Raw genomic sequence first — 12,839 nt, forward strand, 5'->3', positions numbered from 1 at the left:
AACATGAAACACACAGTCCGTTCCCTCTTTACCTGTGTTTGTGCTACCTGTGTTGCTGCATCTATATATTGTCTCTGTGGCTGCATAATCTATCAGAGATGGGACAAAATGTTGTCAGATGATTAATAAAAAAAAGCTTAGCTTAGACGACTACTCAACACATATCTATTAATTTAAGTAATGAACCAGGTGTTTTGCAGAATTGCTCCCTGACATCATAAAAGTCACATTAAAATATCCAATGCAGAGAAGAAGAGCTGTTAGGAGTTAAATTAGATAGTTCTCTCACCGTTGTCAGATTTATTCCTCTCTTCTCTTGTCTCAGCATGGTGTGAGGGGAGGGGTACATGGGCATTGGGGGCACTGCTGAGATTGAGATGGTTATTCTCCGCTCCCTGCTGCCTGATCGCCTCCTCTGGTGCTCTGCAACAAGAACGGTGATCATGCTCCCACATACTCACACATGTGTAAAGTCTGACTGAAGGGGGAAAGAATGAATGTTTTAAAAATCAGGTCTACTTTAGTGTGTCCAAAATAACAAACCACATGCCCGTGTGTATATTAAAACAGTTAGTTTTGGCTCCTAACACAATTCAAGTATAAGAGATAGGGACCAAAAATCACAATCTGTGGGTGCTGCGTTAGCGTAATGGTTAAGGCTGTACCACCTAAATGCAGCATCCATGCTTCAACTCCTGGCTGGGCATGTCACACCTCTGTCCCTCTCCACAAGTTTCCTGTCTATACCTCCACCCCTGCTGTCAAATAAAGTCAAATATGCCCCTAGAACCACGTTCTGCTCAACTTACACTGAGATCATAACGAATAACGTCTTAAATAATGTCTTAAAGAATCAGCATGTCACAGTGTTAAAGCATGATTTAAAAGAACAAGGCATGTGGACACAATAAGCACATCCACCCCCTGTGAAAGCATATTTGTGATATATGTCATGTAATGGCTCACACTACACTACACTTTACACTACACTTTACACTTACATCCATGGTGCAGTTGCAAAACATGTCCACTAGAGGACAGAGTGGCACCAGAAGACATACTACAAACTAGATGCTGGTCTCTATGTGGCGAAGAAAGTATCTGAGAAGTGACTTTTTAAATAAAGTAAGACCCAAAGTACACGGAGAAAATGAAATGAAAAAAAAAAAAAAGAGAGGTCCATGAATTGGTCAGATGCTGCTCTGTGGTGCTGATGGGATCTCACCTCGGTTTAGGGCCCACAGGCCGAGGTTGGCTTGACCATGGAGCTCTTCTACACATGCTGGCCGTGTGGAGGGGTGGAAAACATTCCTCTGCTGGTGCCAGGGGGCTTGGTAATGTGTCGTCAGCTTACTCTCCACATCCAGGTTTGACACCGCTGTCACACAAAGACAGGCAACATCAGATAACGTTTTAGTTTAGCAGGTGAAACAGGCACAAACTCAGCTCACATTATCACATTAGCAAGTACTCTTCAGTATCTCTTGTGATAATTAGAGTACAGCACAGATCACAGGATTTACTGAAAATACTGTTCATGCAGACTTAAATTAGAATTTTAAATTGTGAGGAAACAAGAGTTGAAGCCTGAGAAAGAACTGCTGGGTAAACAGACTCTTATGTTAGCAGGAGAATAGCCTGTTTACTAATGTAATACTATTACCTACAGCCAAACAATAGGTATTAACGTAACCTGATACTGTGACTTTCATCCTGTACACACTGCCCAGTACCTGGACTAATGTCACTGCTCCCCCTCACACCTTCTCAGGCTGTAGAGAGCTCTTAAATGACACTCGGGCCATGGGGGAGGAATTGTAAGTTTGAAAGGAGCTGTGCTTTGCTTCTTAGTATGTGGACTACATGAAATGCAGGTAGATGTACGTGCAATAAATAAGGTGTGCCTGTTAAAACTAATACAACACTCCCTGAAAACAAAATGATTTCCTTTGTGCCCCTCTGTCTCACACACACACACACACACACACACTCACGCTAAAAGTGCAAAGGCAGACCCAGCTACATCAGAATGTCTGCTGAGATAAAGCATTGAAGATCCATCAGGCCAAATCAACAGAATGGCTTTTGGAAACAGAAATGTCACTGTAAAAAGTGCTGTATAGTCACATAGTATGCAGAATAAATAAATATAGGGTTTTACCAGCCAGGCCACGGAGTGAGATAGCATCTTACACATCCTGAGAGAATCTCCGGAACCTGAGGATTAACACTTCTGAGCCTTTGCTTTAGCTGACAAACACATCTGTCAGTGCTCCCCTACCCGGTAGACATTTCTGGGCTTGTCCTTGACCTGGCAGCATTACTGAAACACACTCTCTCTGACCTCTGTGTGTGCTGAGAGGCAGCATTGACTGAGCACGTTCCAAGTTTGCTTTGTAGTCTAGCCAGAAGCCCATTTTAGTCTCTTTCCCTCAGAAAAGACATCTTTCAGCTGCTGCTACCAAAGGTCAGGAAGCGTGAGCGCAGCATCACAGTGAACCCCAGCCTGCTGCTGATCAAACCGCTGCATATGTTGACTGATTTTCTAGAAGCACCATGTCAGGAAACACGGTGCCATGGATGCAATTCCCAGGAGAGGCAGAATGTTTATCTGGTACTCAGGGACAACTTGACGTTTTCCATAAAACACCCCACAGTGACCTTAAAGCCCTCTGCTGTGACCCCGTTGACCTGAAAACAAGCTCTGTGCTCTGTCGCCTGTAGAAGCTGGAGGCGAAAACCTCAAGGAGCAGATTTAGATTTACATATACGGAGCCGCACAGCTTTACTTCCTGCTTTACAACGAACAAGTTTTACTAGACCTTTCTCAATAATGTTTTACTGTACTCATAAATATGTAGCAATTCAATGTTCATGTTTATTGTCTTCCCCTGGTTTTGTATTGTGATTCTATCATTTTAAGCAAGTTGTAATTAAAAGCTAATGAAAGCAGTTGAGTTAGGAAATACATTTGTATTTTAAAAATAATTTCGAATAATCTTGGGGAGTACATTTATTTGCTTCCCTTACCTTAGCATACATATAGTCCTGTCTATCTACCTGCAGCTACCGTTGGCTATCTCAGCTTTGTCCAAAATACAAAAGTACATAAACAAGCACCTCAAAAACAAAATAAACACATTCTATCTTGTATAACTTGTACATAAACAGAAAGTAAAAAGGACACGCTGTGGTTTTAGAGAGGGTTACATAAAGTGTGGGATGTGTGTTTATTAGTGTAATTTATTTAGGAGTGTCCTTGGTTTCATCAGACGACAGTTTAGCCCCAAGCCCCAGAATATTTCAAACCTGAGACAGCATTGATGCATTTCTGCTGCAGAGTGTGGTGAGATAAGTGAGCAACCAGTGATGTGTTGGGAGATATGAGCCCTCTGACACTGTTTGTCAGCCTGCCTCCCTGCTGAGATATGAACTGCTGGCCCTGCCCTGACACCCCTGACATCTCAAGCACACTGAAACCCCATATGACAACAAAAACTAGGACACAGACTGCGCTCTCTGCTCCTGACTCCATTCAGCGTTTGCTTGTTTTTATCTTCCCCTGGCTAAAACAGGCATCAGTAGTTTCTTTGACTTTGCTCAGTGAAAGTGAGACTGTGCTTGTACGACAAAGCACAAGTCCATGAAAAGGCCTTAAAAGAGGTTTTGATGGAGACATGGGTCCATATGGAGAAATCCTTTAATGGGAGAGCGCTGGTCAGCTGTTGCCCCAAATGAGGCCAAAGTAAACACATCAGTCCTCCGCCATCTCACTGACCCCTCAGCAGCTTTCTCTTTCTTTCACAGCCAGGCTGAGTGATATTTGACATGGCTATACTGAGCCAAATGAGCCACATGGCCACAGGTGAGAAGAAAAACAAGACTTTAAGCTAAACCTTTATGATAGCCTGATGTTTTCCTTTTGAGTCTTTTAGTCTTTCTCTAGTCTCCTCCTTCTTTACGTATTTTCACTAACTATTCTGTGAACTTTGCAGGTGAGGTGAAATCGTGCAGTCTATTAGTCTGTGTCCGGACACAGACTATCAATCTCTCCCACTCCTCCTCCTCCTCCTCTTCTTCTTCATCTGGAGCAGGATCATCCCCCCAGTAACTATCAGACCTGCTGGCAGCCCTGCAGGCCAGGAGAAGGGGGGATGAAAGACTGTGTCCTCAGACATCCTCTGCTTTGTAATTTACTCAGTATTGGCCTAGACAGGAACCAAGCCAAACCCCTTTCCACCCACAGTCACACACCTTAAAAAACACAGCCGCAGATGTCAGTGATTAGGTCACACATGGATAAGAAAAGCTTTTCCTGGATTTCATGCAAAACGGAGACAGGTAAGCTTACGCAGTGCAGGATTGAATTAAGTTATGCTGTTAAGTCAAAGACATGTTCAAGAAATTAGGCATGAAGCAACTTAGTCAAGCCACTAGGCATCACAGCATGCTTTCCTGCAGATGGGCTGTGTTCTCATTTTGTACCACAGATTAAACTAACCAAGCAAAATAATGAAGCAAATGCCTCCAACTCCAGCTGAGGGAGGAAAAAAAAGAATCACTTTCATTTCATCATGTCTTACATCCTGTGTCAATGCTCAAACAAAGAAACAAGGAAGCAGATGTAGCTCAATTAAAGCCCCAGTGTATAGTACAGTACCTTGGGATGTCAGTATGAGGCAGCATCCTAGAGCCATGACAGAGTAGTGTGGTTTTAACGCTGCACAATGTGTCCCTTGTGTCTTTACGGTCATGTCCTTCGGCTCCACTGCCACAGTGACCTACAGCTCCGCTGGAACATCTGCTCACACTCCTCCCCCATGTCCCCTTCCCCACCCATAGCTGGGTGCAGATGGTCCAGCTAGGCCCTGACTTGGGCCACCACTAATCTGTTTGTGGACTAGTATAGGAGAGTCAGAGTGTTAATCCAACAACACTAACTGCTTAGTCCACAATGGATGATCATGGGCAGTGTAGACTAATGTCAAAGGATGCACAGGATGTCAGATCCTTGCTTTTGTTACTTAAATATTATGGCATTCAAGTATCAATGTGTCATTATGTTTCAGTCTGGCAAAAAACATTTGTATACACAGAACAATTCGCATCCAGTATTGTGCTGTATATGAAACACAACAAGGTAGTAAACTGAAAGGTCTACGAAATATTTTATCATCCAGCAACTAAAAGCAAACGTTTAAAGCACAACCGACCCAAAGAGTCGAGCGTGGTTCAGTACGCACTGCAGAGCAACAGCAAATGAAAGAATGAGCTTACTCACCTGAACCAAGCAAGAAACAACATGTGAACAGATACTGATCAAATTTCTGAGGGAATTATTCTTCTGTTAAACAATTTGAGCAGGGAGCTGAAATCTGTTCACTGTCACTGCAGAAAACCTGGCCCTAAAAACCAGTGGTGACTGTCCGCTGCTGGAGAAAGTCCCCTCTGAGGTCTGATTAGTATGACACGAAGAGTAGAGTCCTCATTGCCAGAGGCACAGAATAATACTCATCTCCCTGGTAATCTGCTCTGAGCCCATATCCTCCCAACTGATGGTGATGTTGCTGCTGCTGACCCGCTGCAGAAGGTGGGGCACAGGACTGTTTACATTCAGTGAGGAGATGAGGTCAAAGCCTGCAGCCCTGCTGAGAGGCTCCAGTGACAAAAGCCTTCAGTGGAGCAACTGCAACCTTAGTGATACAGTTAAAAGTTTTCTCTTCACTATAGTTAACTATAGTCTTAAGACTCTGTTAGTCACTTAAACCCTTGCCATGATAGCAGCTTCTGGTGCTGGGACCAGGCTGTATCTGCTCTTAAAATGTGACCTGCTGCTCATTTTGAGAAGGTCACAGAGAATGTGACATTTGGCTCAAACACACAAATTGATAGTATTGCCTTGTTGTGTTTATTATTTAAACTGCATTTCATAGAGTTGCAGTTTAGAACAGGTTCAGCGTTAGTGTTGGCTTAAGCAAAAAATGTTAATCATTGCTGTTCTTCTTCTCTGGGCTGGTGATAGAGACATATTTGAAAATTCTCTCAAATGTTGTTTATCCATAGAGCCCAAAGTTGTTCATTTTGGCCTTACAGTTGTGGAGCAATTACTGATCTAATGTGGGTTATGTTTTTTGAGGCGGAAATTTTAAAAATGGCCTAAGGCTTAAGCTTTTAAAGGAGCATTGAGAACAGCAACAGAAAATGGTAATGAAAAGGTTCCTAAAAGTTCTGCAGGGCATCATGGATCTGGAGTAAATGTATCTGTCAGATGTTTTGTGTCCTACACAGTCATCCATGTCAGGTTTAATGATTATTTCCATTACAGATTAAAGGGGTAGTCCACTGATAATGTCATGGGGACTCTTATCTAGTTTGTAAAAACAACATCCTCTGCAGCTTTGAAAGGAACATAAAAAAAGTTTTGTTTCTCAGTTTTGGTTTGGCAAGGAAAGCATTATTTTATTATTAAGAAATGCAATACTAAAGTGGCCCTGTAACCTCTTTTACAGATTTTTTTTGACCCATTAATTAAAACAGCCAAAAAGACAGTCTTGAAATAGCTTGTTTCTTCCAAACAACAGCCTTAAACCTAAATGTATTTATTTAGTCAAACAAAATCAACTCATATCAGAATTTCAGCATTTTTTACTTAAAGACTGCAATTATACAAAATTTTATTATTTTCAACTGTCAATCATGACTGACTGACTAGTTATTTCATCACAAATCAGTTTCTACACTACAAGAGATTTTTAAAATTTTATTAAACAATAAAAATCATACACACGTGCACTTTTTGCATGCAAAGGCCCGTCAAATCTGAGACTAATTCTAGTGCAAGGGGCCAGGACTCTTTCCTTCCTTCTCTCTCTTCCTATAACCTGCATGTTTACGCCACCACACCTATTTAAATGGGCAGTGTCTCATCTCATCTGTAGCTTTGATGTGGTTAGCAGGTGGGCCCCTGTGACCTCCGCATGGAATGTGATGCTGGGAACCAGGAGGCCCTCAGTGGGGCTAAATGAGCCGTTGTAGCCTGATGCTGCTCTCAGCTGCCTGCAGGTACCATTGCAAAGGTCTGCTGAGCTGTAATCAAACCACTGGTTGGCTTCCTGAAGCGCTTTACTGTCCCTCAACACCAGGCAGTTAATTATCTGGCTGAGAGATGAAAAATAGTCCCGTCATGAGTCTATTTATAGCTTCGGAAACTGTCTGACATTTTCCTTTTATTTGATTTATTCCATAATTTAATATGGGGAAACTTTTATGTGATGGTATGACATCACCGCTGGAGGAAAAGTAATGCAGGTGTGTTAAAATGTTCTTGTTTAATTGCAGTGCACTAAACTCCACTTGTATTTCCTGACCTGAGGTCAGGACGTCAGCACATGATGGCAGTGCCACAAGCCCACACATGAACCCTTGTCTGGGATGAAATCACAGTTGTTTTTCTTTAGACATTGCTCTACACTCAGAGTTTGGATCAGCGCCTGAACTGCCAAACTGTTTGTCTACTGGCAGGGAGGGTGAAAATGAAAGGGGAATGGGGGAATCCCATCAGATATCATACAGTTTCCATTGTAAAAGCTGCATTACCTCACAATAAACACAATGTTCTGTTGACAACATAATGAGCAAGGTAGTAGCTGCATGTTACACTGTAGACATGTACATGATGATGTGCTAATACACTGGAACTCCATACAAATAACTGTGACATACAAAAAGTACATTTATGGCAAACTCACGTCACTTAGAACCTGAACCTCAAAGCTTCCCTCTTGTGATACCCTCTCCCACAGAGGTATAACAACTACCATGATTATCCATTGTCTGAGCATCATTTTGGATCATACAGTATCTTCAGTATCTGAAACCATGCTGCTGCACATGGGACTTTTCCTAACATTGAAATGCTCCTGATGCTCACCCAGCACAGGAGAGGAGCAGTGAATGAATGAGGCCTGTTTTCTCAGCTGCTTCATATTACCACTACAAAGAACAACAGCAGGCGGCGGCGACTTTGAAATACTTTCCGCTGTGGAAGATCCAGAGTTGTGCATATTGCCGGGTAGACGCAGTTTCCATTTGTCTGGTGTATAAGAACCATAAATTTGGCTAATGACACATAACTCTAACTAATGACTGTTAATGCTGCTCTACATCTCCTGGATATCTACACTGTTGGCTAGAGCATGTTTGCTATAACACTTCGATAAGCGTATACTTAGTTTTTATACCGTGTTTCTTTGCCCTCAACTTAACAAAATAAAAAAAAATATTTATTTATGCATTAAAATAAGCTTTTGCACCTGTACAAAGTCAGGGTTTACAAGAAAATATTTATATTTTATACGCTCATTACTGACAAAGGTTTCTTAACCTTAACCTTGCACTTAAAAAAAACCTTTTTTAATACCAACAACTAGGGCTTCACCTATTAACTTCCTTAAATTATGATGCTGGTTAATTTCCTGATTGATCAACTAATTGAGGTCAGATAATGTCTTTTGTTTTGTTCAGATATATTATTTTTACAATGATGTAAAACAGAAATGCAAATCCTCACAATGCACAAGATGCAACTTGTGGATAATTGGGGGTTTTTTTCTTGAAAAATACTTAAATGACTAATCTACCATGAAAAAGGTCAAAGAGTTTTCTGTTGGTTTAACTGGCTGTTTCAGCTCTGCCAACAAGCACAATAAAGCTCAGCAGGAAGTTGCTGCAGAACTACAGCAGTCAGTATCAGCGTCTCGAGGGAGCGAGAAATAAGCTCTTGTACTTATGCAATGCAGTTAATCACAAGTCATGCTGAACATCTCAAACAGGAAATGTGGGAGTTTCTGTTGTAATTCCCAGTTTACTGTAACCAAATCTTGATTTACACTTCACAGCCAGAGTGAGGACAATGATGAAATCAGCAGGAACTTACTGTAAGCTATCTGCCCTGATTAAAATCTCAGAAAGAAGAAATATCCACTTCTCAGTAAATTCTCTACTTGTTCGTCCTCCAAACATATTTTTTGCCCAGTCCGCTCTATTCAGCCTGACCCTTCATTTACCAGCTCGCTGTCTCACACTTACTGAACAATGAAAAGGAAAGCATCAACTCCCCAGTCATTTCATTTTGCACACTCACTGGGGTTAGCAGGGGTCAGGGTCCACATTCAGCAATCTTTTACCTCTTGACCCTTAGACACCTCATTATTAGGGCTGCACATGGACTGGGAGATCAGATCAGACCAGTAAACATTCCCACCAACAACCACCAGCTCCTTGGTCACACATTAACTATAGTATCTTTTCAATTTAGCTCATTCAGAGTATATGCTGGGGAGAGATACTGGATTTACAGATGCTTAATAATTTTAAAGTAAATCCCTTAAATTATTAGAAGTTAAGTTTCTGTTAATAGAGATTTTTACTTATTTTTATTATTAGTCTAAAAAAATGTCTGAAGACAGGAAACATGTTGCCAAGCAGTTCTTTGGATTGTTATTGTGTTACATATAGAAAAAAAAAAAAAAAAAAGAACAAAAAACTTTTTTTAAAAAAAGTATGAAAAAAGAAAAAGTTTATCCTCCTACACACACTTAAAATTCCATCATCCCTTAAATCAGCACAGAGTTCATTTTACAGCTCTGTCGTGATTTGCTACAGAGGCCCCTGGGAGGCTGCAGCACACCCTCTCATATCACATCATTTAACGGTCTTTGAGGTCAAAGCTGACTCCTATTGGGCCGTAATGGCTCTCCTGCTGAGCTTGGCCTGAGTCCCTGCTTTTGCTAGCCCTTTGAAGTGCTCACACACACACACACACACACTCAGGTCCAGCCTCTGCCGAGGAGGAAGGGGTGTGTCTGGGCTGGTCTCTGCTGACAAAGCTCTCTGGGTTTTTGTACCCTCCAGGTACACCTGGCTTATTAGTCTAACAAATGAAAATATGTGACCTTTGACCTCGTGCTTTTGTTCAGTCTCTGCTGATCACGCAGGCAACTCAAGAAAGGCGGGAACTCTTGGCAGGATTGTAAAAAAAGGGAACGGGTTCTCGTCTTTACTGGAAGTAAGGGTAGCATAAACCGCGAGGTGGGAGATAATGAAAAGCCTCAAAGTCAGAACAAGGGAAAGTAATGTGAGAACCCATCCACACACTCCGCTTTGACTAACCCAAGTGTTTATGGGAATAAGGCAGCATTAACAAAAAAGAAAAAAGTGTTTTCTCTCTGGCCAGACAGGATGACTGGTGCAAGACTGAATTTACCTTTCCATGGGTACATAGTCAAGAAAAACAGAACAGAATAACAGGAGATTAATCTTTCATTAGGTTATACCAACATGCTTCACTGAGCTTTATCTCTATGTTTCAGGTTTTTTTATACTAACTAATCTCAACATGGCTGTAGCTTGGTTTTTCAGTACAGATGTAAGAGTGATAACAAATTTTGGCATTTATATATAAGAAAACAAATAAAGGTTTTCTCAAAACTTTCTACTTATTAAGCCCAAAATATTTATATTATATATTATATTAAATATTTTATATTTTGTTAGCAAAAATGGCCCTTATTTCAGGTAAAGCTGGGAGGTTCTGCTGTAAAAGTCTGCAGGAAATGCTGTAGAGTAGTAATTTATGTAAAACCTGAACCCAATACACAGTTTTACACAAAGCTTTCGACAAGAAAACAGCTAAAATATATAAAACACCTAAACAGATCCCATACAAACTGTGGCAGCAAAACATAGCACTAAGAGGAAATGCATGCAAACACCGTAGAAACATGCAAACTCCACACACAAAGCTCCTGTCAGCTGGCAGGTTGAAACCCAGAATATTCCAGCTAGGAAGCTGCAGCACCATTTTATGACAAGTGTCACTAAAAAGGGCGAATCCGTGACATGACATAATTCACACACTAGAACAAAGCATCAATAAAAGGCCCAGCATGTATGATCACGTTTTACATAAACGGTGCTGACTGACTGGCATGATGCGGCTGGAAAGATTGTTTCAGAGTCTGAGGCCCCAGGAAAGGCCTTGGCCTTACATTGTGACCCCAGCACACGCTGTTTGCAATCATCACCCAACAAAAAGCAGCTCTCCACAACAGAGGCACGTCCAGGGTGTTGTGCAGCCGCTCATTCATCAACTTGTTATTTGGTGTGTGACAGACTCAGGGGTCATAGGGTACAAGTCTGTAGGGCACACCAGTCTCAGGTCACACACAGAGCTGGAGAGGTTACGGAAACAGTGACTAGAGCTGCTCCCAGTGAACGTAAATATGTACAGTGTACATGTGTATCTAACCTTGTAAGTAGATTTGTGTGCATAAGGGCACAATATCACCATGAGGAGAAACCTCACACATTTGGACAATGGCTTTGCAACCTGGCTAAAGGGCCACGAGAATATGCAGACTGTTATATAAGTGTCTGAGCAGCTTAATCGCAGAAGGTTTTCTCCACAGTTTCCTTTGTAAACCCTGGGCTGTGTGAGCTTCAGACTCTGGTTTCACCAGTTTACTGGCATTACTCACTGCTCACATGGAGCACAGTAAGGAGAACAGACAGACAGTGCAGGGAGAGACACACAACCAGGGGGAAAAAGAAACCCAGACACGGGGGAAGGTCTGGTTTGGGAAGAGGTAACGATGGCAGTATAGGTGCCAGAAGATTGCAATGGAAACTGGTATATGGTCAGACCAAGGTCAGCTTCATAGGCAAGTGACCTGTGTGTGTGTCTGTGGGAAAGTCATTAGGAGGTAGTGGCATTAGGCTTAGCTGGCAGGGCCGAGCTTAGCTGAGCTGAGCCATCCCTCAAACATCCCTGCCTGATTGGGATTCAGCCTGGAGTGAGAACAAACTCAGGCCTAGCTGGTTCAACACAAATCAATGGCTGGCAGGAAGGATAGATATCCAGTAAGCAAACCCAGCAGTGCGTTGAGTGGAAACAATGGAGAGGATTAGACCATACCAGTTCCCAGTGGCTTTTGACACCGCACCCAAATATCCCCAAAACACACTAGTCAGCCATGGGGTGTTCAAGGTTCAAGGTGGCATCACTTCTGCTTTTTTTTTTTTTTTTTTTTTTTTGTTGTTGTTATGAGGAAACTTTAGTCATGATGTTAATAAAATACATATGGCAAAGAAAGTGGTGGTGTGACAAAAGGGTCCACAGTGACCATTTATGTTGCTATGGGGACACAAACAAACCAGAAAAACAGCTTCTAAAAGTAAGCGTGACCAGTCCGCACTGCGTGTGGATCACTGGGGTGTTTCTATTGTTGGCCTCTCTGAGTCAGCACCACTGGAATACAAACATTCCAACATTCGCTGTTGGACCCGATTCTGCTGAAGTGATGGCCTGCTGTGTAATTGCCGGTGTGTGTCTGTGTGAATTAGCCCGTTCATTAAAAGAGCCCATAATAAAAAGGTGTACTCATTAGCACAGCAGAGCAGAAAGAATCAGTAAGCTGGAGTGTATAAGCTGAGGGAATCACAACTGGGACAGTGGCACCACGCTGACCTCTCAAAGCAGCTCAAGCCAGCAAATGACAAAAAAGGACACCACTGATTCCATATTACACTCTGTGTCTCCAGACATGCACCCAAGTGAGGGCATGTGCTTTCACAGCTCATCGTACCTCGGAAAAAACTCAAGTATAGCGCACAGCGAACCCATACTCCTCTGAAGATGTATGTGTGAACAGCAGCTGAAAAAGCAGCTGCCAAATACACAAAAGTCAAAATAGTTGGTTTCAGATTTACTGTAAATAAGAATTTCTCTATTGGTACCTATTGATCATCAGCAGAGAGTTGGAGGGAGGCATGAAAAAAAA

The 12,839-nt window shown here is 42.1% G+C and overlaps 1 protein-coding gene across 1 annotated transcript in view; it reads right to left on the minus strand.

Moving 5' to 3' along the window:
• The window catches only part of nhsa (Nance-Horan syndrome a (congenital cataracts and dental anomalies)), a 52,227-nt gene that overhangs the window by 11,067 nt on the left and 28,321 nt on the right, over positions 1–12,839 (minus strand). The window contains exons 2-3 of the mRNA XM_026304690.2: positions 1,226–1,378; positions 290–423 (exon numbers count right to left, since the gene is read on the minus strand). Of these exons, the coding sequence (XP_026160475.1) occupies positions 290–423; positions 1,226–1,378 (287 nt within the window). The remainder of the gene's footprint in view (positions 1–289; positions 424–1,225; positions 1,379–12,839) is intronic.

This window comes from Mastacembelus armatus, chromosome 4, assembly GCF_900324485.2.
Source record: "Mastacembelus armatus chromosome 4, fMasArm1.2, whole genome shotgun sequence".
In the NCBI taxonomy this organism is placed as follows: Eukaryota; Metazoa; Chordata; class Actinopteri; order Synbranchiformes; family Mastacembelidae; genus Mastacembelus; species Mastacembelus armatus.